General features: G+C 42.6%; 2 protein-coding genes across 8 annotated transcripts in view; one reads left to right on the plus strand and one right to left on the minus strand.

Moving 5' to 3' along the window:
* On the minus strand, window positions 1–21233 carry FAM149B1 (family with sequence similarity 149 member B1). 5 transcript variants are annotated; one of them, XM_077350426.1, is made up of 16 exons: window positions 21093–21233; window positions 19184–19279; window positions 18093–18225; window positions 17582–17724; window positions 16378–16497; window positions 14978–15148; window positions 13709–13896; window positions 12450–12583; window positions 11837–11890; window positions 10696–10808; window positions 9681–9905; window positions 7491–7608; window positions 6595–6720; window positions 5080–5161; window positions 4840–4974; window positions 1–1119 (listed from the first exon to the last, which is right to left on the minus strand). In XM_077350426.1, exons 1-16 carry the CDS (start codon window positions 21140–21142, stop codon window positions 1046–1048), a joined length of 1962 nt encoding a protein of 653 aa, XP_077206541.1. In that variant the 5' UTR covers window positions 21143–21233; the 3' UTR covers window positions 1–1045. The 5 variants fall into 5 exon arrangements, with proteins under 5 accessions (XP_077206541.1, XP_077206540.1, XP_077206542.1 ...); XM_077350425.1 differs by having other exon boundaries at window positions 1–1122; XM_077350427.1 differs by lacking the exon at window positions 11837–11890 and having other exon boundaries at window positions 1–1122.
* The window catches only part of ECD (ecdysoneless cell cycle regulator), a 16884-nt gene continuing 12420 nt past the window's right edge, over window positions 21199–25662 (plus strand). The window contains exons 1-3 of one of the 3 annotated variants that reach the window (XM_077350432.1): window positions 21199–21308; window positions 23164–23379; window positions 24150–24264. In XM_077350432.1, the coding sequence (XP_077206547.1) occupies window positions 23172–23379; window positions 24150–24264 (323 nt within the window). In that variant the 5' untranslated portion in view covers window positions 21199–21308; window positions 23164–23171. The other 2 variants (XM_077350431.1, XM_077350430.1) reach the window with 2 other exon arrangements.

Genomic DNA, 25662 nt, shown 5'->3' on the forward strand with positions numbered 1-25662 from the left:
TTTACAAAATGTTTTCTTTATTTGCATATAAAAGTTATTCCATTTTACAATTTAATAAGAATCTATTCCCATCCTGGCTTTTACAAATTTTCATGGTATCTAGAAAATAATGCAAAGCTATTTTCAATTTACATAGCTTCATACCTTCGCAGTCGGCACTTACTTTGACTAGGAAGAGCTAGAACTTCTTTTAAGAGAGTTACATTAAACTTACATCAGATGTGGAATGCAACTTCATAGTAGGCTACGCTTTTTCTAAGTATTTTTTAAAGTTAGTACACCCCATTGAGCTGCTCTTCTACAAAATGTAGAAAGTGTATATCTGCTTAAAATTATATCTCTCACCAATGAGAATCGTAAAACTCTGAACATGGCTGCTGCACAGAAACAATTATCTGAAAGTTTTTATAACTTTTTGCATTGTTTAAAACATTTCAACAAGGGAAAATGGGTGTTGAAAAGTATGCTTCTAGTAAACAAATCCGCCTCAGCCAGCCCCCTTTGACTGAGTCAGTGGATTAAGAGGTATAAAGTTAAGGAAATGTGATACCAAAACGTTAACCCTTTAAGGGTTTTAAACTTGGCCACCTTCAGATGTCAGCTGCTGCAGTCTCGTCTCTCCCCCCATATGAACTTTGCTATGAGGAACTTGCTGTAATCGTGTTCTAGAAATATTACTAAGTATAGTGCTATTAGTTCAACTTACTGGCAAGTGAATGGGTGTTACAAGTACAGTGTTATTATTGCAACAGGAATCAGGCTCCTCAGGAAGACGTTCTTTGTATTACAATATATCAGCATTGGTTAGTAGGAGCTTGGAAGATTCCTAGAACAGGAACAGTCCCGCAGAATAGTACAGGAACAAAGTTTAAATGCAGTCCTGTCGTCTTTGGCAGTTCAGTTTCTACAAAAATAGGACTTCCTAGAGGAAGTTTTAGACCTCTTCTGTAAACAGGTATAATATTGCTACCGTTGAATACTGATTTTTAAAACATCTGTAGATGCTCCCCGGTGTTGGGAAGGGATGGCTCATTTTCATAGCATGCTACAAACCCTGTCTGCTTCTTGGGACCGATCCACCTCGGCTGTGAGTTCTCATAGACCCATGCAATTGAAGACCTACTAAGCAAAAAACCAGAGAAGGCTGTGAAAGCAGCAACCAGTATGCAAGATATCCTTTCAGGACCACTTTACCATGTTTAGTAAAGTCAGCTGAAACTTAGACATTCCTTCCATGCTTCATTCACTGTTAGCTAACAATTTAAAGGTACTATGTGCTCATACGGTATGGTCCTTTCTCCATAACTGTGTTTACTACACATTTTGAGATGGTGGGGCAAACAAACCTCTGCATATGTGAACTTGGGTTTTAAGCCCAGTGCATACACTTCTTTAGATGTATGGCTGTGGATAGAAAGGAACTGTTGTACTGTGTAGGAAGAGTTCCTACTACTGGTTATATCCTGGGCTGCTGGCAGCACTAACAGGACGCACACATTGGTACCTGCGATTACCTGTGATTCATGTATAAGCTGACCCACATATAAGCCGAGGCACCTAATTTTACCACAAAATCTGGGCAAACCTATTGCATATAAGCCGAAGGTGAGAAATGCTCCATCATCGCTGGCTCTCCCATCCAGCATTGCCATTCCTTTTGCCATTGAAGGCAAAAGGAAAAAAGATCGGAGTCCCGCAGTCAAACCACTGATGTCCTACAAGCTGCTAGAGCAAGCTCAGCTTGCAGTACACATTTGCAAAAGGCAATGCAATGATTGGCTGGAGCAGGCTTTTATTTCAATTACCGTATATACCTGCATATAAGCCGAAGAGGGCTTTTTCAGTGTGAAAAAGGTGCTGAAAAACTAGGCTTATATGCGAGTATATAGGTAGTTTCTTTTTTTATTCCCATGATGATGACAAACAATTTCTGAAGCTTTTGTGCCTGTGCAAGAAGTGTTCGGTACTACATTATCCTGTCCAATTTCAAATACAGTGGTCAAAGCAAAATCTTCCGTCATTACATACTACCTGCTTTTACTACAGGTAGTATGTTTTTATTTCAAACGAAGTACTATAGAAGTGTATGTAGTACTATAAATATACATCTAATTTCTGGAAGGGATGTCACAGACATTAACATCCTACAAGTGCAGCAAGTTACTTCATTTTCTTCAACCATATAGCCTTTATGACAGGGTTTGATAAATCCCAGGTGCCAGGTCGCCACAGAGCTGAGGAGTTCTAGCAATGATTTTATTGCAGCATGTCTCAGCAGTTACATGGATGTACAGAGGGATCCAGCCACTTTGTCCACTGGGTGAAAAAGTGAGGAACAGGTGTTCTTGAACACTAAAGAGGCTATGTTGGTAATCATGGGACCAGCATGGATTAATTCCATAAATCATAGAGTTGGAAGGGGCCATACAGGCCATCTAGTCCAACCCCCTGCTCAATGCAGGATCAGCCCAAACATCCTAAAACATCCAAGAAAAGTGTGTATCCAACCTTTGCTTGAAGACTGCCAGTGAGGGGGAGCTTACCACCTCCTTAGGCAGCCTATTCCACAGCTGAACTACTCTGACTGTGAAAAATGTTTTCCTTATATCTAGCCTATATCGTTGTACCTGTAGTTTAAACCCATTACTGCGTGTCCCCTTACTGCGTGTCCTTTCCTCTGCAGCCAACAGAAACGGCATCCTGCCCTCCTCCAAGTGACAACCTTTCATATACTTAAAGAGGGCTATCATGTCCCCTCTTTTAAGTATTTAATGTACATGGAGGATGTAATGACAGTAATTGGCCAAAATTTAGCAAAAAGGCTGCTTAGAGCCAACCCAGATCTTGTTTAACATTTTGCATCACACAATTTTGTTCTGAAACGTAGAAATAAACATGCATGAAGGTCTTGCTGTTGTTTATATGCAAACTTAGTGGTTCCAGTACTGAATTAAATAGAGCTTTTAAAAGTAATAATGAGTTTATGAGAAATTGGGGAGAAATTGAGCGAGGCTTAGGCGTTAGCTCTTTGTTGTGGGAATAAAAATAAGATTACCCTCTATTGTCTACTAGAATGCTTTTGTCATTGCCTTAATAAAATTACAGGAAACCAGGAAGCAATATAATAATAAAGATTAGAATTAGAAAAGTATGGTCATCAAAATACAAAACCATGAAGGTTGGAAAAGCAGTCTGGCTCCTAACCTATGGACAAAGAAAATTGGTTAAGTGAAGGCCTGACTTAGTATTATTCTTTTTCCCATACCTTGTGTAGAACTCTGTATGGGGAGAAAGAGGGTCAGAAGGAAACAAGCAGCAAGGGACTGGATCTTAGTCTTCAAAGTCTTAGGTTAATGACATTGATTCCTACCAGCAAAATACTCATGAACTACCTTCAAGATTGTTGCTGGACCAAAAGATGTACACAGTAAAGCTGGATATGGACTCCTAGTTCCGAAGAGTGCTAATCACTATTGGTAGTTCTGATATAGTGACAAAACTGATATGAAAATCTCATCACCCAAGCCTACATTAAGAGGACAGTGCAAAGAGTATGATATTCAATGGGCTTGGGCCCAGAATGACAACTCATGGTTTCTTATGTGTGAGGCATTCCTTTCTCAATGTTGGAAACCTCTAGATCATGTCCTTATAAATAGGAATGGATTTGTGTGGACTTGTAAGACTCCCTGGAGTCAGCTTTGCTTAACGTTTTTACCATTACAGACCCTCTGAAACATTCTTTAGGCTTCAAGAAACCCCAAGTGGTGTGATCCTGCAGAATATAGTTGAGAAGCATAGCAGTGTATGTGCCCACCTGGGGTCCCTTCCCTTCCCACCCCCTCCAGGTTCATCACTGGCCATTCTGGAAGGGGGGGGGGAGGCTGACATAAACATGTATAGTGATGTCATCTGATCAATATTTAATTAAAAAAATTAATTCCCAGCCATTCAGGGACCAGGCTTTCATGAAACCCTGCTTGAGAAAGCCTGCTCTGGGTTATGGTATGGTCTTGAGTTCTAAAGATCAAAATAGGCACCAGTTTTTCTCACAATTATAGTAAACAATACTTTTTTTTTCATCCCCCCAAAACTCAAGTTTGTACATGTTAATCTAGCACAAGAGGGCATCAGCCAGGAAGGAGCTGCAGAGTGAACAGTAGATATGAACCTTCTTAGATCATCTCAGAAAGTCCCCCAAGTGCTGGGCATGCACCACTAAGCAGGATGGATCTGTGTCAGCCTTTTCCTTATGGAATTCCCTCACCAGTAAGGACTACTTTCTAGCCTGGCTATATTAGAAAGCATTTGAAGCAGCAGGCTTGTTGTCAATTTGTTTTCCCAAGTGCTCCTTTTCCAGGAGGTTTCCCCGCTGACCCTTCAATTACTTTTAACTGTTTCTCACCATTAAAAACTGGTGTAGGGATTTGCCAAGAGAGAAGATAAAAGGGGGGAGGGGGAACGTGAAAATATAGGAGAGAGTTTCCATTTTAGACTGCCAAAACTGACTTTATAAACACCAAGACCCTGTGGGAAGAAATGTGAAGATTTTCAGGAATACACTGGTACATGCACTCCATGTGGCATGATCATTGGCTATGACCATTTCTACTGAGAACAGTGGAGAGTCACCAAGTCACAACCCATTTCCCTGGGTTGTAGCCTCTGTGTTTGCTTATTCAAACACTGGTACATCTGCTGAATAAGAGACAATAAAGCCTTACCAATTAAGTATCTGACAAACCAACCAACAACTAACTTCAATAAGAATGCTGCGTATTTTATAGGAGGCAACCAAATCAAGAACAGAGTTTCCAAGTTCCCTGCCTCACTTCTTACCCAGTGGAGGATGATCTTCTTTGTCCTCCTCATCCTCGTAAAGAAAATGACCGAGAGGCTGGTGGTGGAAAGAATTAATATAGGAAGAACTAGACATCCCTAAACTGACTCCCATCACTCCTACGTTAATAGGATCTGCAGAGTAATAAAGATTGCATTATTAAAATAGTTACACATATATTAGTCTCCATGAAATACGAAAACAACGTACAAGCTGTGCATATCCAATATTCAACCTACCTGTGCCAGCAGATCCTTTATTAGTCCGTGGATGACTACCATAATCAATGAGAGTGCAAGAACGGCGATGCTGCGAATCTGGCTGGAAAACAAGAGAAGCTGGGTTTTGTACCCCACTTTTCACTAACCAAAGGAGGCTCAAAGTGGCTTATAATTTCTTTCCCTTCCTCTCCCCACAACAGATATCCTGTGAGGTAGGTGGAACTGAGAGAGCTCAGAGAGAACTCAGGATAGCCCATGGTCACCCAGCTGATTGTATGTGGGGGAGGAGTGGGGAATCAAACCCGGTTCTTCAGGTTAGGGGCTGCCACTCTTAACCACTACACCATGCTGGCTCTCAAGGAAACAGTTATAGCGTGATCACAATTTGACAAAATCAAAATACAGGCACAGTGTACAGGTGTGAGGGAGAAGCTATCTGCCAATTGCAGATATATAGATTAAAAGAGCACTGGTTTTGTCTCTCCCCCTCAACCTGGATGTGTACGGAAGCAGTACTCTGGGCTTCATGAGGAGTGGGGAGGTCTCTGCAAACTTTTCACATCCCTGCCCAGCCTTCACAGTTCAAGTGACTTGAGATCCAGATCTCAGCTCACTTGTATAGCACAGAGAAAGTATGCCACGAGTGTCCTGGTCTGCCACTCCAAGTGGCAACCACTACCACATTTATTGGTATATCATAAGAGAATACAATTAGCACAACCATTCTATGGAGATCAAGGGCAGACAAATACTAGATTTGCAGCTTGAGCTCTTGCAACCTTATGGTAAATTGTAAAAATATTACTACTTTCTCAATCCAGGCAGGATTCTGACTAATCATTACTAACAATACCTTAATCTGGTCAGAAGGCTAGATGCCTTCTTGGTTAAAAATGAAGCTTAAAAACTTACCTGAATATCCTTGTAATATGGGAAATGCAATAACTAATGTGAAACAGACTATGCATTTTTGCCCACAGTTAGCAAAGCTGAAGGTAGAACATTTAACCTTTTTAACATAAAAGCTCTGTTGTGGTTAATTAAATGTTAAAAATATGGGACTATGAAGTAGGATTCATATAGTAGAAGAGTGTGTTTTAGCAGCTGCACAGATTAAATCTTGAAACCTCCAAGCATGCAGCGGCTGGAAGACAGAATCCACAGCAATCTGTTGAGTCCTGTGGACAGACGTCCGCAAGTGGGCACCAAGTCCTTCTGCAGGCAATGATGGCACCCCGACAACTCTGATATAAACAAACTACAAAATGACAGCCCCAACTGTTCATGTAGGAGCAGCAGCAGCAGCCAGGAGAATCCACAATGATTTAGGGAAAAGTGACCTAGAAAAGCCTACTTGGCAGCCAGCTGCTCAAAAGCCATAAGCTAAGATTCAAAGTGAGAAGACTGTTGCAGAGAACAAAAGGAACCCCCTACACCTGACAAGCTTTGTTCTGCAGCCTCTTCACCTTGGTACTGTCAACATAGATAGCAAAACAAATTATCTGCGTCCAGTTGTAATTTGATATTCCTTACCCAAAATGCGTGGGATGTGTTGGGTCTGGAGAAGCTATCTGGCAACAAAAATCTCTCATGTACTGGCTGATGGTTTATTTCATCCGCTATCGCACTGCGAGCTCGGCTGGCATTCCCCTGGGATTTCTGCAAAAGAAAACCAAGCAAAAATAATAATCACATCTAAAAAGGGTGCGTAAGTTTAGGAATGAAGATTGATTCCAAACCTGGACCAGGATGACATCAGTGAAGCATGATACATGTTTTGGCTTCTTGGTTGATAATCTTAAAGGGTTAAGGTGGGTCACAATCGCTATTGATGGTCAACATTCCATTCAGTATTTGCAACACTGGGCTTTCGAATAAATGCTAATTTCTTTCTTTTGGAAATAGTTAACACCAGCAATGTATTTTCAAACCCTCGGCCATTTGTTTATTTATGTCAAACCTTCATTGGCCACCTTTCTGCCTTGCAGAGGTGGCTTTATAATATACAATTATTTTAGAAACAAAGCAGGGGAAGTCAACCTGTGGTCCTCCAGATGTCCATGGACTACAATTCCCATGAGCCCCTTTCAGCGTTTGCTGGCAGGGACTCATGGGAATTGTAGTCCATGGACATCTGAAGGACCACAGGTTTGACTACTCCTGACATAAAGGGGACTGCCAATAAATAAAAACTAAATTGATCAAATGCAGTCCTAGATAAAAATGTCTTTTAAAGTTCAAAATAGAGGAGGCCAGGCAACCCTCCCTGGGGAGATTGTTGCATAATCTGATTGCCACCAAAAAGGTCCTCTCTCATGTGCCCACTGAACAAGCTTCTTTGATTGGTGGGCATGATCTTAATTCCCCAGCAACGTGCTCCCTGAAGATACGCTACTATTCTGAAACTCGGGTTCTTGTCACAGGCTCACCATTTGCTTTTGGGTTCCCAAATGTTCTACTGCATCTACAGAACTAATAGGAGGCAGGAGATTGTTTCGGCTCAGCAGCATCGGGGAAGGTGATGATAACTGCTCATTTGCAGTGGTGCTGGAAAAATCAACATCAATGGTTAAACGCTGCCCACGAGCACTAGAAGACAATATGAGTTCAAGACATGTAACAAAACAAGCTGTGCATGCAATGCTGATGAGAAATGACGAATGGCTCTTTGAGAGCTGATGAGATGGTGGCTTCAGTGGGGAACTCCCTACTAAATTACATTTCAGTGGACCTGAGAAGTTGAGGAAGGTTAAAATTTTCCTGGAATCTTGTCTTGATATTAATCTCCGGTACCTGTTCCTTGTGCAGTTCTCAACCCCTCTCTCCTTTATCACTCGGCAACAACAGGCTTCACTTCAGGTCAGTAGTCACAACTGTCTTCCACCAAGTAATCGGGCATCTTTTGCCACCAGCTCTGTTTTAAGGATTTATCTAATTCCTTTCACTGCAATACAGTTCTGGTTTTAGATCTACAAACTGTTCACTTCAAAATGCAATGGCTTTTTTAATCTACACAATCAAGGGCCAAGAAGACTACTCTCACTTCTCATTCCTCACCAATAGCAGCAAGTCTACTTCTTACCCTGAGAAATGGAGCAATGCTCAGTTATTCACGCAGCCCCTCATTTCAAAGACTAGGATACGTACAAACTCAGATGCAAGAAACATACTAATGGCACAAGGCAAATTGTCGCTTTCATCTGAGGAAGGTGCCCTCATACATTAAGCATCTTGGCAAAGGGATGAAACAATGAGTAGGAAACACAACTCAAATAAGATGGATGTCGGCGGAGCTTTTGCAGAATCCATTTCAACTCCTTGAGCTATCAGCAGTCATTCATTGAATGTGCAAGAGGCGAACAGTCTAGGAGTGATTCCTCTGTGCGTCCAAGTGGGCAAGGTTGGTCACGGGCAATTCTAGATATATATCTCAAGGGCGAATTACCGCAGAGTTCACTACCTGAGACTGGAGAATGGAAAGCGCACAGGAGCTGTGACTGCTTCAGGCTTATGCCGCCAGTCCCCTGTAGCACCACCAGCCAGACTCGCAGCTCTGGATAAGCCCTGGTCTCTCATGACTTGCTTGTCTATGTAATAGTCACCTTGCTCTACACCACTGGGAGGAAGCCATGTTGAAAAGAGCTCAAAAGTTTTAAGTGATAAGCTGCAAGTTCCACCCCCCCCCCAAAAAAAAAAAGACCCTTTGAAACCAAGCAACAAAAAGTTGCATGTTTTAAAGCCGGCTAATGCCACCAGAGGCTTTTCTTGTTGAGTAAAAATAGATTTCAGGACTGAGGATGCAATCCTAAACATGCTTTCCTGGAAGTCCCATTGTACAACATGGATCTTACTTCTGAATACATGTTTAAAATGGCATCCCAAGTCCAGCAATGATGGTACAACATTCTGCAAAAACAAACTGGATCGATGGTGGAGGTGAGGGCCTTCCGCTACATTTTAAAAAGATTGATTGAATGTCCTTCTAACTGGAAAGAAGGAATACACCACTTGCAAAAGATTAAAATGTTTTTAAAAGATCAAAGATGTGGAGAGTTGTCTCTGTCAACCTCCTCTTTCAGTCTGATCCAAGTGATGACTGAGCATGTTTTAAAGGGTTTCGTAAGAGGTCCTGCACTTAAATAGGTAAAAGATCTCAAAATAGCACAGGCATGAAAGGAGGGGGTTTGTCTCCAGAGACCTGCTCCATAATATGATCCCTGTGGAACAAATGCCAGTCCCATTCCAATATGGTTTGTGTTTCAGTGGACCACTACTGGGGTGAGATGAAGGAGCATTTGCCCCAGCAATAAAATTATTTGCCCCCAGCAACGGAAGCAACATCATATCTGCATATTTATTTATGGTGTAATAAAATGATAATGCAGAAAGACTGCCTCCTACTAGATTGCTTCAGGGAACAGCTTAAAAGGGTAAAATAACTTTAAGGACAGACTACTGTCCCGTCTACCCACTCTTCTGGACAGCAACAGATTAGGTCTCACAGTGTGAAATGTTTACAATTCTGTTTTATTTGACTGCTCCCTTGCCCCCTTCGTGGGATTGGTTTCCGTAAGACTGTTTCCAAAGAGACACAGGGATTAAAACATAGAGACACATACAGTCGTGTTCCCCTGATGACTTCATCCACGGATCTTGGCGTCCCCGAGCGAGAATAGCTGGTGGTGATTGGATGCAGGGTACGTGGTGGTGGGTTACGCCTTCTAGTAGTCTGAGCAGAATAGGACAGAGAAGAGGTGCTGAGCTCAAAAGCACGATTTGGCCAGGCTCTAGTTGACAGGACAGTACTGGACCCTGGCCTGGTAAGCAATCTGTCATCTAAATCTCTGATGGGGAAAGCACAGAAAGAGAGCACAAGAGCAAAATGAAACATTCACTGACCAACTAGGATTGTGAATAAACGTGACTAAATGAAGTACAAATATGGCAGTTCTGTTCCTGAAAGCCCTCAATACAGGAAAGACGGGCAAATTTTCATTCCTCAAAAAAAGTAGTAGACAGTGCTTATCAAGGCATTTGGCATTTTGCCAATCCACCACCCTAGTAACTTGTTCAGAAACACCAGTGTTTAACATAGGCAAGAATTAGAAAGCCGACATGTTAACCAAGCAGGATCACAATTCAAGGGAAGGCAACTTTCAGTGTAATCCTAAACAGAATTACACCCTTCTGAGTCCACTTAAGTGAAAAGGGCTTAGCAAGATGCAATTCTTCTTAGAATTGCCTTGTAGATCTCTTCAGCTGACTTGATTACAGCTCTACTAAGCAGTGTAGCACCCTTCTAAGTCCATTCAATTCAGGCACTTAGAAGTGTAAAACTCTTAGTTTGGCACTGTAAGACTCCAATTGCACAACATATTTAAGTAGGTGCTTAAACTGAGGCACTAGGCCCCTTCAACAGACTATGAAATTCAGTAGGTATAACTGTCTGTCATCTCAATCAGGACTGAGGGGCTAGACACAAATGTATTGTTTCCCACAAAATATAAACAGGATGAAGTTCAAAAGTTGTATGAAATTAGCTGACAAGTGAAAGTCTGAAGCAAGTATACATCTTGCTTCTCAGCTCAGTAATTGTTAGGCTGGTTTTCATATAGAAAAGGCTGGGGTTCTTACAATAATTTATCCATCAGGGGTAAGTTCCTTTGGTATAAGGGGATCCCATGAATTACCATCAGGCCATTCAAACTACGCTGTGGACTGCAGCTTGTTCCTTGAGAAAGATTTACCTGCAAAGCAAAGGCAGTACGTTTACTCAGCATTAAGTCAAATAAGAAGTAGAAGGAGAGCTGTTCTTTTATACTGGATTTTTACTACCCAAAGGAGTCTCAAAGTGGCTTTCAATTACCTGCCCTTCCTCTTCCTAGAAGAGACACCCTGTGAGGCCTAGGAGAACTCTGACAGAACAGCTGTAACAGGACTGTGTCTGGCCCAAGGTCACCTAGACAACTGCATGTGGAGGAGTGGGGAACCAGCTCTCCAGATTAGAGGCCGCCACTCTTAGCTGATTCACCAAGGTGGTGAAGACGTGCTTATGGTCATATTTATGCCTACTACTACATATTAAAAGGGAAGGACCTATCAACAGTTTAAAGAAAAGCTGGGGACCATCTCCATATCCCAGGTGACACATAACAGGCCATAATAACTCATGCACACAGAACACTTTCCATATGTTTTTAAATTTTCAACGTATATTATTTTTTTTTGTTATACCATTTTACAAAAAATGTTGTTCTACCATTTCACAAACAGAGCTTGTTACTTAAAGCAGTTACATTAAAGTCGACATACATGAATTTGGACTCAAGCAACATTTGGTTCTCCTGAACAAAAGATTCTCACAGTATCAGACTTGCTTGTACTTTGTGCTAGGAATACAAAATTAACTCCTCCATCCTAACTGAATTTGCATTAAGAGTCTGACAGATCAATTCAGTGGAACTTCCTTCCAACTAGGCATGCTTAGGATTGCTGCACAGCTCCTCACAAAACATGCACTGTATTAAAGCAAGCGTCAAGAATTAAAGGGCCTACTCTTCAAGCCAAATTAGGTGACACCACAGCCAGTGCAAGGGGAAATTTGAGTAAAGTTAGTTCTGTCAAAGCAAATGTACCTCACTTCAATGTAAGCAAGTTTAGGATCAAGGTAATAATTATATTCTCCTGTAGTTCTGCCTAATATGGTAAAATTCCAGAAAACCCACCCATCACACGGACAAGAAAAAGAACCCCCTCCCCACCAAAGAATACGTACTTCTGGCGCTTTTTCCTTCTTTTTGGTTTTGCATCCACATCTGTGCTTTGAGCACTATACATAATAAGGTGCATGCGAGGAAAACAGAGGATTATACAGGGAAGTGGAGGGGAAAGAAATAAAAAGGAAAGAAACTGAGTTAAAAAGAACAAATACTGATTAAACCTTGGATATTGATCGCTGTCATGGAAGCCTTACACCAAGAATATGTGGAGCAAGATCTTAAAAAAATATATTTAACCGAGTTACTTTGTACTTCAAATCACCATAGCCATATTTCCCTCTGTTGTGTGCTAAGCTAAGTGAGCCAATGTATTCTGCTAATATTAATCGGAGTCTCACAGAGTAGATCTTATAAAAATCATACACCAAGTGCATGTTCCAAGTCTGTATAATGGGATCACCTTTAAGTCTGAATGAAGGAGAACAAACCAAGAAAAGGCAGGCTTCATAAAAAAGAATTGTGACAGAATATGACAGGAAAGAAGTTTAGAAAGGATGGTCATCGTCAAGCTACGGCAGCTTTTAATGTTCAGACAAGGGAAACCTCGGGCATTTCCATCTTTGGACATCAACTCAGCCTGGCGCAGGTCACTTTGCTTCTTCGGCTTACCAGGTTGGAGGTGATGGTGGGCATCTTGGTTGGTGGCATTCGAGGTAACAACAATGGCAACGGTTCAAACTGCACAAAGGGGCTTCCCGAATCTGTCCGGCTCGATTCGACAGCTATTATATTCTTCTCGTCATCTATGAAGACCAGGAAAAATCAGTATCACTCTGCTATAGCAATTCTTAAAAGCAAAACTTCAAGAAATGTAACTGGTATGTCTGGTAGGAATGGTATCAAAAATGGACTTTGTTCCCTAGGTTTTTGTCACACAGCAACAATTTAATGTACAGTAATGGGTCAGAAAACAACCTCTAAAATAAAGGCAGAGCTGACAGAAGATTCTGTTCAGCATTATGGATTGCAGGACATATCTCCATTTCCTGAAAACAACGCAGGGATCAAAAACCTAATGGGTCGTATCCTGCCTAAATTCCATGCGTGGAAGCACACTTCCCCACCTCCCCCCTTCCAATGTAGCCTAAAATGCCCCCTGAATTGCTGCTCTTGAGAGATAAGGGAACCCAAGGAGCAACTGTTGGGGAGAGCTGGAGGAGCATGCAGGCCTTTTCTATAGGATCCAGCCCAGTAGGAGAACGGAATGTAGCTGAGAATGAGTTTCTCCAAAGCAACCATGATCCAAACCAGGGGTAGTCAAACTGCGGCCCTCCAGATGTCCATGGACTACAATTCCCAGGAGCCCCTGCCAGCGTATGCTGGCAGGGGCTCATGGGAATTGTAGTCCATGGACATCTGGAGGGCCGCAGTTTGACTACCCCTGATCCAAACCATTTACTTGCCCTATTTCATGAGGAGCTGCTGCTAACACAGTTGGGCACTAAGAGGCCAGCCTGAGGCCACAACTCACTTTTGGAGAACAGAGTTTACCACTACAAAGTGTTAAAATATATTTCTGGGAAAGACCTTAAAGGTAAAGGTATCCCCTGTGCAAGCACCAGGTCATGTCTGACCCTTGGGGTGACGCCCTCTAGCGTTTTCTTGGCAGACTCAATACAGGGTGGTTTGCCAGTGCCTTCCCCAGTCATTACCGTTTACCCCCCAGCAAGCTGGGTACTCATTTTACCGACCTCGGAAGGATGGAAGGCTGAGTCAACCTTGAGCCGGCTGCTGGGATTGAACTCCCAGCCTCATGGGCAAAGCTTTCAGACGGCTGCCTTACCACTCTGCGCCACAAGAGGCTCTTGGGAAAGACCTTAGGAGGAGGAAATCTGTTGTTCAGATTATATTTCAGCTGTGGCACTTACCTGAGACTGACCCTTCCCAGTGCCTACAGATTAACTGCTCCATACAGCCCAAAACTTCACTCCATACATCATCAAAGACATAAGAAAGAACAGCATCCCGCATGCAGTATGACGGTGAGATAGGAGGGAAGCCTAATTTCCGTCTGTCTGGTGAAATCCCCATTTTCCTTTCATGCAACTCTTCCTCCCTGAGAAGAAGACAGGCAGCTAGCAGGTGTCCGTATGTAATACAGCAAGCTTGCTGAATAATTTCCCACAAATTGGCACCGGGAAATTCTGACATTGTTCCCAGCAGACTACCAATAGAACTGAACTAGTTCAGTGCTCACGGAGCAACCACAGAAGTGTGCTGTCTCTGGAATTAAACATTTCAGTATGAAAAATACAACTCCCACCCAACTCTAAAAGTCTTAATCCATCTTTTGAATTCTACAATGCAGTCCTATAGTGTTATTGTTTGGAACATGTCTCCCTATACCTCTGGGGAGAAGGACCCTCACAGGTAAGACCAATGGTTGTTTTCACCCAGGGTTTCGTGGAACCCTGAGCTTTCTTGACAGCCCTGGAAGGGTTTCCTGATTGGGCGGGAGATAGATATTTTTATATATTTTTTAAAATGTGTTAAACATCTATCAGGTGATACGATTATATATGGTCATGTCAACCCACCCTCCCCCAAGTGGCTAATTATGGGCCTGGAGGGGATAGGAAGAAGAGGGACCCCAGATGGGCATGTACACAGTTATGCTTCCCAGCCATATTCTTGCACGATCTCACCACTTGGTTCTCAAAGCCTGAAGAATGTGTCAGGGGTTTCTCGATGGCAAAAAAGTTGAGAAAGGCTGGGTTACTTGATTAAAATGCATACAATTGTATGCAAATGAAAACAAAAGCACTTCTATTTGTTTTATAGGATACTTGCAAAAGTCACAGTAACAAAGCACGTGCAGCTTTTATAAGTAACTTTATCCATAATATTGCAATTTTCAAAAGCGTTGCCCAATTAACTGGGAATGCTTTTTAGTCCAACAAAAGGATTCTAACGGATTCATCCAACAAACTGATTGAGAAAAGATTAATCTAACCAACGGATTAATAAAAGATTGCATCCTTAATTAAAAATATACATTCATCTTGCTTATAGCAAACGTTAAATAATTCACCATGCAATATATTAGTTTGTAAAATTAGGACATAAAAATGGACATAAATTTTGTGATAAACATTCTCAACCACTTGTGTTACACTGACCAAATATTCAATACCTACACATCTCTGCAGTCAAACGCTAAATATTCTTCCATTATGCCTTCTGACACAATCACTCCATCTTCTCCTTCTTCACTCTCCAACTCAAACAATTCAGTAGGTTTTGAAAAGTAACCTTCCTTAGAGACAGGAGTTATAGAGAGGGAAACCTTTTTGCCCAAAATACTAAACCTGAATAGGAAAAAGAAAAACAAGTCATCAAGTTGTTTTCAAGTGGCCACAAGCAATGAAGACTTCATATTCTTTGTATTTATTATATTATATATATATATATATATATATATACACACACACACACACACACACACACACACACCACCCTCGCGGCTCAGGGTGGTTTACATTGGCAATTTCATTGTATACTACAGTACAACATCTTGGTTTGAAATGCATAACATTTTAAATAGTAAGAACTTGCATCAACTTTCATGATACAGTATAATATAGAACAACTCGGTTTTGTCACTCCAGTTTAATATTCAACAATGGGACTCTGTTTTACTACACTGCTGATTCAGATTCTTTTCTATGAGTGCAGTTGGTGGTGGGAGGGGCTTCTGTGGTCTGGTTGTTTAGGCTCATTCACCTTGACCAAAAGCCTGGTGGAAGAGCTCCAAATTGCAGGCCCTACGGAACTGTTTTAGCATCGGAAGGGCCCTGAGGTCCTCTTGGAGCTCATTCCACCATGTGGGGGCCAGGACAGAGAAAGCCCTGACTCTGGTCAAGGTCAGGCGAGCTTCTCTGGGGCCAGGGATTACCAGTTTATTGATGTTGGTGCAGCATAATGCTCTCTGTAGGGCATAACTAGAAAGGCAGTTTCTCAGATACTCAGGGCCAAGACAGCATATGACCTTGAAGCCGATTGTCAGAACCTTAAGCTTGAAGTACAGGATAACTGTATAGTTTTGCTATCAACTGCATGATGATGTACGTCTTAGGACCAGAGGTGACTTTCAAAGGATGACACATAAGCCTATATATGATACGCACAAGTCCACAGAAAGACTTCTTATAATTCCCCCTCCTTCTTGCTGCCCCATCCCAGAGTCAGTTTTGCATACAAGGGCCTGCAGCATCACAGATAGGAGACCTTCAGACACAGAATAAGAAGGGAGTGGAAGGCCTGAAGTGGGAGGGGGCAACTAGAAAAAATCACCCCCTTCTGCCAGTAAACGTTTCCCATGAGATGCAAGCTAATATCTGAAAGGAGTTAATAGTGCAGTTTATACATGAATCATACTGTAGTTTTCAAAAGTATTGTTTGTATAGGAGGTCTAATACATTGCATAGATGGAATCATTATAAAGGTGAATAATTTCCTACCACTAAAAAAAGCAAGAAAAAGGTTACGTCACTAAAAAGTCTGCCTATAAGTGACTTACTTTAACACTGATACCTACTCACTAGGATCTTTTTCTTGCACTGAGCTTGTGTCTGACAAACCTAAGGTGTTGCAAGTCGAACTAGAATACCAGCTATAACCTTCATCTGTGGGGCTCACCACTTGTTTTCCCACAATCCTATAAAATTAAAGAGAAAATGACAAAGGAAAATTTAAATAAAACAAAGTATGCATAACAAAATAAGAAAACAGGTATAAGGTACCCAGCAGGTATACTGAGGCTACTGGCCAAAATAACACAATTTTTATCTGTGAGCAACAGCTGCAGATGTACAGACCGACCCATCACCAGCTTCAGAGGAACATTTTATGGTTGACCGTGACCCAGTTCCTGAGCAACATTCATTACCATCCTGTGCAGTTAGTTTAGTCTTAAATCCATCCAAATCAATAAACTGGAGTAATTCTCCACAGCACCGGTCCATGGATCAGTCAGTACCGGGCCGCAGCTCCTCCTCATCCTCCTTCCTGGCTGCTGCCTCGGGGGCTGCCCTGCTACTCTGCTGCCGGCTCACCTTTGGTGCTTTCCAGCGGCCGCCATGGCTGGGGCTCCCCCTCAGCGTGGCACTGCGCGGCTGCTGCTGGCAGCGCCCCCCAGCGGGGGATGGGAAGTCAGGGGCGCTGGCGGGAAAGCAAGCGGAGCAGGGGCTCAGGCAGTGGCGACGTCCCTTGGCAAAAGACTACCCGGGCCTCAGTATATTTGTCAAGTGTTGACCAGTCCCCGGTGATAAAAAGGTTGGGGACCACTGCTCCACAGGATTGCCCGGCCTGAATTTTCAATATCTATCTGCACATCTTCTTAAAATAGTGCCCTCTGACACCTTTCTTAGTGCCTGACATGTATTTTTAGGAAGTGGGTAGGGCCAGATTAGACTTCCATCTATCAAGGTGTTTGATTTGCCAGTGGAGATCTGACTGGCTATACAAATTTTTAAAAATCTTGTCTGGCAGCAGGTGCCACCATTGCACAAGGATTTTCCACTGCACGACTAATGGTAAGCTGTGGGCCTGCAAGGAAATATTTCTAAACATGTTCATTTAAAAGCTGCTGCTCGTAACCAAACTGGCAAGTGCATGGTTGTGAACTACTGATATTACACCTACACATGAGACATCAGTTCTGCAGAATTTTAAAATTACAGCCCTCTTTGTATCTACAGATTTCTAGTATTTCTAGTATTATATAACATCCAGCACGATACCTGAGATGGGGAAAGCTTGATGTCCATTGTTGGCACTCTTCCTCTAGGCCTTCAACATAGACACTTGGCTTCTGTTCATACAAAAGCTCATCAATGTGTCTGAAAATCTGTTGAACTTGCCGTGTAGCAGCTTTATCAAATTCCTGGAGAGAGGGAACATGGGGAAAAATAGAATAAGAAAGGGAAAATGACTGACTACATAACTAAGAAAAATTATGCAGGCTAATGTTTTAGCTCCGGCAGGGCCCTGATGAGATTGTGTTACAAGGCTACAGAATACACAGAAGACTTTGCTCATATTAAGAAAAATTACAGTTCCAATATACAAACATAACTAGATGGCTTAGAATAATGCAGCCATTTGGCAAACTTTTGCCTTGCTAAATTCCTTTGCAAAGAAAGGTTTATATAATAGACTTATCCAAAACCAATAATGAATTGATGAGAAAAGTTTCTGCTGAAGCAGCAGCACCACAACTCAGCCGAAATGGTGGGAATTCAGTCTACTTACATCATAGCCCCACGAGAAGACTGAACTGTCTTCTGTGGAATTGCCTGTGAAGCTCCGAGTAGGTGACCACAAGTTTCCATTGTCCACAGAAGTGATTGATTGGTAATTTAACTCTTTTGTACTTTCAGAATCACTAAAAGGCAAATTTGGGGAAACAGAGATAAAACAAATCAGAATAGGATCAAAGCATGTGTATGATGGTGAATTGAATTTTTCATATGAACTAACAGATACAAAGAACAAAAAACCCCAAGATCTGAAGATTTTAAACATAGCATAAAATACACACACAAAGTTCTATTCATGTTCTTATCCTCAGCTGACCTTTCATTGCTCAAATTACACAGAAAGAGTGTCTAATAGTGATCAAAAGTGTAAAGCATTAATTTATCATAGTGCAGAAAGAAACTATCAGCTGCATCAAGATGTTTGATTTGTCTTTATGTGACTGAGCTGTTAGAACTGTTGGGCTCCCCAGGGCCCTTAATGGTATCTTGGCATGGGGGATTTCAAAATGGTGGCTGGGGGCAGCCTTACCCCCTTGTGCCTGCTGTTTTTGGCTCCAAGTGAAGAGGAAAGACTTTTTTTAAATCAACCTTTATTTGGGCAGGTTAACCCCCCCCCCCCCAGTCACCAGTGATGAGCCTGGAGGGGACAGGCTGGAAAGGGATCCCCAAGGACGGCCCAGTTCCAACTACATCATTTAAAAAAGAAACAAATTTCATTCAGAAACAATAATTGAAAACACATAAGGTTTGGAATGCAGAGAAATAAAGGATAATTAATAATTAATAATTGGCTGCTTCTAAGCATGGTGTATATGCGTGTGACCTGACTCAGACCCTGAAGAAACAAAGCAACCTCTCTTTTGACTTTACTATCTGATGGTTATTCCAGCTAAGCAGCACCTTAACATAAGGATATTCTTGGTTTTGTGGCAGAACTAACATTTGACCACAGATAGCCAACTGACTGTATCTGAGTGGATACATTAACAGGCACCCCAACCCTAAAGGGAAGACAGAAGAACCTCTGTTACTAGAGTACATTTTCCTACTATCTTCCCACAAAGCATATTAATGCCACGATACCTTAAAATGTCTTCTTGGCTTCCTGTGGATGGATTACTGTCTTCAAGTGAGTCTGGCAGGGGATGATGTTCTAAGGTATTCTTTGTAGGTCCTCGGCTAACAGGAAAACCAAAATATTAGATGCATTTACCAAAACATAAAATTGAGTTTCTTTACCACTGGGACTTCCTATAATGGTTATTTCTGTTTTTGTCCATTATGAGAGCTACAATGGTTAGTGTCTGTTATGCAAAGATGTATCATTTCATCAGAACAGCAGACAGAGGCATACTCTATTTACAAAATATGCTTAGGGGGTTATGAATGTTACACCTGCACTGAGCCATGAATATTAAGGTACCGTCTCAATGTGTTAAGAAACTAGCCATGTTTTTGCATTGCTCTATTGGTGAGCATTTAATTTATTCTAATCATACTGCATAACCCTAGACTGTTGACATTGTCAGCGTTGTGATAACATTGGAAAGTCTGGATTCAGTGGCACCTTTAAGACCAACAAAGTTTTATTCAAGGTATAAACTTTCTGACGAAGTGTGCATGCACCCAAAGGTTTAGAATTGTAGAATCCTAGACTCGTAAGGCCATCTAGTCCAACCTTCTGCTCAATGCAGGATCAGCCTAAAACATCCTTGATAAGTATCTGCCCAGCCTCTGCTTGAAGACCGCCAGTGAGGAGGAAGTCTTCAAGCAGCTGCTGGACAGACAATGATCAAGGATGCTGTGAATAAAATTTTGTTGTTCTTAGAGGTGCCACTGGACTCAAACTTTGTCCTGCTGCTTTAGACCTAATGTTATGATCCTGATGTCAGAAAATATCCAATACAGAACTGGCATAGATATTACTGGGGCTAAATCATAAAACATGTTATATGCAGAAAAACAATCCTTGCACACACACACAGTCAATGTCTCAGGAAAGCTTGCAAGCTCTTGGTTGAGAAACACCGGGTGGCTTTGGAAGTGGAGTCTTGGGAGGGGCCCCAGCAGGGTATAATGCCAGAGTCCACCCTGAAAAGCAGACTTTTCCTCCAGGGGAACTGATCTTGGTTGTCTGGAGATCAGTTGTAATAGCAGCTCTCCAGGTGACAACTGGAGGTTGGCAACCCTAATTGCTATGGAGCAGGATTCTTGCCTGGCATACCAATATTCTGCAAGTAGGAATAATTGGTGTGTGTGTGTGGAGGGATGTTTTGAGGGAACATCCTATGCCACCCTCAACTGCAGGGTGACTATACAACCCAGACATAGGCTGACCCAGCTCTGTGAGAACTGATTGAGAGGGAACTAGTTCTCACCCATACACTTTTTCCCCGCTGAGGTGCTGTTGCTGCACTCGTCCAAAGCAAAAAACCCCAAACCAAATCCACCTAACCCTTTTCATGGAAGGCCAGCCAAAATGACCCAAAACATCCTGCAAAGTTTCTCTAGCACTCTTCATTGGGCTGGGTGCTAAAAAGAAGCGGGGAGACCATGAGTTCTCTAGAACAGCAGCCAAAGTTCCTGGGGATCCCCTGGAATTATAGCTCCTCTCCAGGTGACACAGATGAGTTCCCCCGGAGAAAACGGAAGCTTTGGAAGGTGAACTCCACACAGCATTACACTCCACTGAGGTCCCTATCCTTGCCGGCTCCATCCCCAAATCTCCCGCCTGGGTCTAGCAACCCTACCCGTAGACCTGGCCACCCCACCACACCCTCCAGAGCACCTCCCTCCGCTTTCTTCGCACGCCGGCTGACGATGCCGGCGAAGAGTTCTGCCTAACTCCAAAGCTCGCATCCTTTTGGGTGGCGGGGAATGTTTCCTAATGAAAGCCCTGGGACCTTGGCAGGGCCATTTGCGGGGCGGCGGACTAGGGAGGGGAGGCGGCGACCCGAGGCCGGGACGGACGGCGGGAAGGGAGGCCACTCACATCCCCAGGGCGTCGGGGGGCACCGGCTTCCGCGTGTATCGCGAGATCATCCTCCCGCCTCAGCGCTTCATCTCGGGCCTGGTCGGCGGTGCCGCCCGGCCGCCTCGGCCCCTGGCCGCCATGGCGACGCCCCGCCCCCCTCCGCCTGGCCCTCGTCGCCCCCCGCCCCCCCACGCTATGGCGGAAGCGGCCCGGATGGCGGCGCGCGGAGATGAGGTGGCCGGGAGCGCCGGCGGGGAGTGGGGCTTGAGGGGGAGGCGGGCCAGCGGCGCCGAGGGTGACGTCTGAGGGGCTGGGGTCGCTTGACGGCTGTTGCTGCAGCACACGCCGCTTTCTGCGGCTTCCACGAATGCGGATCTCAAGGGCGCTCTGGTGGTGCGTGAGCGAGTAATAACCGCGTTTTCTTCCAGGATAAACTTTGCGAGGATCTCTTCAGGTGCGATGTGCAGATCGTGACCAGGTGGTGGTTTCAGGTCAGGGGCTTGGGAGAGAAGCAGCAGGGTACAGAGGCCGTGAAGGGAATGGAGAGACGCCGGTTTCTAGTCAAAGCCGGGAATTTGTAGGGAATATTTCACTAGTTTTGCTCAACCAGCGCCTGGAAGGGGTGAGGAGTTGTAGGTTTTGTTTAAATGGCTTTCTCAAGGGAGCTTTTCTACGTATAGCAGGGGCAACTCCCAGGCATGTGTGCCTGGAATTGCTGGTGTGGGTTGTTATGAATCTAGTGGGTATTTTGATTGCGTGTGTAGTTAATTAATTAATTACTTAATTATATATTTGTATGCTGTCCTCCCCGCTCAGGGTGGTTTACATGGAATGTGGAACATAAGAATAAGTACCATATAGTTCAGTCATAACAAAAGCCGTAATGGTGGTATCAATAACAATTAATAGGTAAACCATATAACTTGTAAGTGTGGAGGGGCAATGTGCCAGAAAAGGAGTTTCATATGTACATGAGTTTACCTGTAGCATCAGATAATGGACAGTTAAGTTTTTAAAACTTCATTTGAAGTGTTTTTTGTAAATTATAAATTGTTTATTCATTGGTGTCATGGTTGTATTTATCTTCTGTGACTTTTAGAGTTTGGAACATCCTTATAACTGGTGTGTACAAGCTGCCTTATAGATTCACTATATGTGGTACGAACTTATTGGTCATTCCTGGCCCCAGAGAAGCGTGCCTGGCCTCAACCAGGGCCAGGGCCTTTTCGGTTCTGGCCCCAACCTGGTGGAATGAGCTTCCGGAGGACCTGCGGGCCTTGCGGGAGCTTTCAGCATTCCGCAGGGTCTGCAAAACAGAGCTCTTCCACCAGGTCGTGGGATGAGGCTTGGCCACATGGACGATCTGGCCCCCCTTACTGCGGCAGTAGCGCAGCCCATCTGGTACCTTCTGTCCTCCCCCCCCTCTATAGTGGGTTACTAAGGGGTAGTGTAGATATGAGCTGTGTTTTTGCCGCATCTTGTTTTACTATGTGGGGAATTGTATATGATACGTTTTATATGTTTTATTGTATGGTTTTAGTGGGGGTTTTATATGTTTGTAACTTGCCTCGAGCCTCCGGGGAGAGGCAAGGGATAAATCTAATAAATAATATTTGTAAAGGTGGAATATAAGTATTTTAATTTAGATGTATGCAGCTGTCCTAGACCAACTGACGTCGCTGGTCTGTCAAGATCACTATGGTGTTCTCTGACTGGCAGTAGCTGGGATCTCAGTCACAGATCTTTCATACCACTTACTGATCCTTTTAACTGGAGATGCTGGAGATTGGCAGCCTTTATGGAGTAGCACCGCCATCTCTCAAAATATCATGGTTCACCACTGAGCTATGGTTATACTCCAAATTTAAAGTTAAACTATGACACTTTTCTTGTCATTTTTCAAGGCAGAGTAATCAGTTCAATAGCACAAGGTTTGTTAGAAAGGTCCTTTGTAGATCTGTTTTGGACACCTTAAATAAAAATAGAGTGAGAAGTGTTCTGAAGAAGAGTTTCTAAAATTGACACTGCAGATTAACACTTGATGTTAGCAGTGTTGTATGTAAAGGATTGCAATATTTTTTCTTTAAAGGGTACAGAATGGAGAAAGAGTTACATCTTGCAACTGTGGAAGATGCAGTGCAGTATCAGCTATTTCTGCTAGCACCCGAACAAGAAGCATCTGTGGATCACCAAGAAATTCTTCAGTCATATATTGAAAAGATATTAACACACTTTGCACCCATCCTAGTTTCCTATATATGGCAAAACCAGCCATTTAATCTCAAGTATAAGCCAGCCAGCCAAGGTAAAGTTGTTGTGTTCATTCTGTTCTGACATACCTAATGTGAGGAAGGGACCCTCAATTCTTCAAAAACTGACAGAACATATAGATGGTGATATTGTGGCACACATTCTGATAAAGGATACTATACATAATTTTATCTCAATATTATTTCTGCAGACATGACTGTGCAACAGATTGATGTTCAAGGCATTGGGGTAGATCTTAATTTAGTAAAGCATGTTAAACGACATTAGAATGCTGAGGTTCAAATTTCTGCAGAACAAATTTTGTAGCTAAGTAGCCCTTATTCAGACAATTCATATGTTTTAAAGCTATACTTTAAAGCTATAGAATTTCTGTTATAAAAAAACAAAATAAAGCTCAACTGTTTTTAAGAAGAAGAAGAGTTGTTGTTTTGTACTCTGCTTTTTTCTACCTAAAGGAGCCACAAGGCAGCTTACAATCACCTACCCTTCCTCTCCCCACAATAGACACCCTCTGAGGCAGGTGAGGCTGAGAGACCTCTGAGAGAAATGTGACTGGCTCAAAGTCACCCAGTTGACTAGATGTGGATGAGTGGGGGATTTAAACCCGGTTCTGTAGATTAGAGGCCGCCACTCTTAACCATGCCAGCTCACAGGAAATAGAGCCCTCTTAGATAAGAGCAGTTGGTCATTTTTCATTTTACTTTCCCTCTCATACCTATGGAACAACAACAAAAAATAATTTTACTAATTTGGTTGGTTGTTATTAAAACAATCTATACTATGCCTTTCCTCTTCTTTTTTTAGATATCCCTGCTCATATTGGTGGTCTCACAAAATTTGGAGATAACATTGAAGATGAATGGTTCATTGTGTATCTTCTAAGAGAAATTACAAAGGAATTTCCAGAGTTGGCAGCCAGGTACTAACAAGCATTAACAGCACTTTATTTCTTTACTAGCAAAAAAGACTGTTATACTTAAAAATACAAAAGACACTAGGCTCCCCCTCTCCTGCATATGGAAGAAGTTTGAGGGGGATGTGGCCAGGGGGACATACTTTCTTATTAGCCGTTCCTTGGACGGATGTCCAATCAGGAAGGGGACATCCTGGACAGCCTACCTGATTGGTGGTTAGGCGATTAGCCCCAACTCCTCCCAACACTCTCTTACTGTTGTAGTTATATGTTCAGATTTCTTTATTCCGTGTTTGTGTGTATATATATTCTATGTATATACCGCCCTTCCATTACATATCAAAATCTGAATACTTATACTATTTTCATTGTGACAAATCTGAATTTAAGTTTCCTTTTTAATCACCTTTCCATTATATTGATATCAAAACAAAAATTGCTCTGTGATTTTTATTTTTAAAAACGGTAAGCAGCAGTGCAGTTGCCTCCAAGCACTATGTAATTTAACTTTTAATCGTGTTAATTAGAAGATTTGACAGAAGTTATGGCAGCCATTGTTTGTCTGTTCATAACATGAACCAGCCTTTAGATTCTTTGTAAACTACGTTGTGCATCGCACTGTTTTGTAATTGGCAGCATGAACCCATTTCTTCATCCAGACCTATGCTGAAAGCTTTTCATAACCTTTATAGTGGAAGTGCATGAGCTTAGTATTTTCCCAGTATTGAACTCATTAAATTAATATTGTAGTTCCGTACACCTTTTTTATGCCCCTGCTGTGTTGATAGTTTAAAAAATCTCTAGTATTTGTGCAAAATGGAAGCATTAGCGCAAATAGCATTACAGTATAATACAGTCTTAGGTGTAGTTATTTAGAATGATCAACCATTGATGACACAACTGGCTTAATGTGTGTAGGATTGCAACTGTAAGCTATTCTGTAATTCAGTTTGAATTGTATGTGAAATGAGAACAATAGTTTGTGTGAAAGTACTCGGGTGTCAGAATCCTTGGAAAGCGAGATCATGAGGTCCAAAATATATTCAGTCTTTCTTGAAGATTACAGCAGAGTAGGCATATTTACACACAGTACAGATATATTGGCGAAGGCAGGGAACAATAGCAGAACAGGACTTATATCTGCTTGGGGTCCCACCCCTAACTAAATGGAGGAAAACTAGTTCTCACAAACTGCCCCTTTGATCTATAAGGGCATGAAACCCAGAGACTAGATGTCAAGTTCCCAGATTCTTACACAGCTGCGAGGTTGCTTGGAGCTGTGAGCATTCACACTCTTCAAGGCTATAGATAACATAAGCATAACACTAGCTGGCAGGGAGCTTCAAAGGATTGCCTAGAGTCACTGACCGAAAAGAGGAATCAAAGGACCAGGTTAGAAGGTGG

Source organism: Paroedura picta, chromosome 8 (genome assembly GCF_049243985.1).
Source record: "Paroedura picta isolate Pp20150507F chromosome 8, Ppicta_v3.0, whole genome shotgun sequence".
Lineage (NCBI taxonomy): Eukaryota > Metazoa > Chordata > Lepidosauria > Squamata > Gekkonidae > Paroedura > Paroedura picta.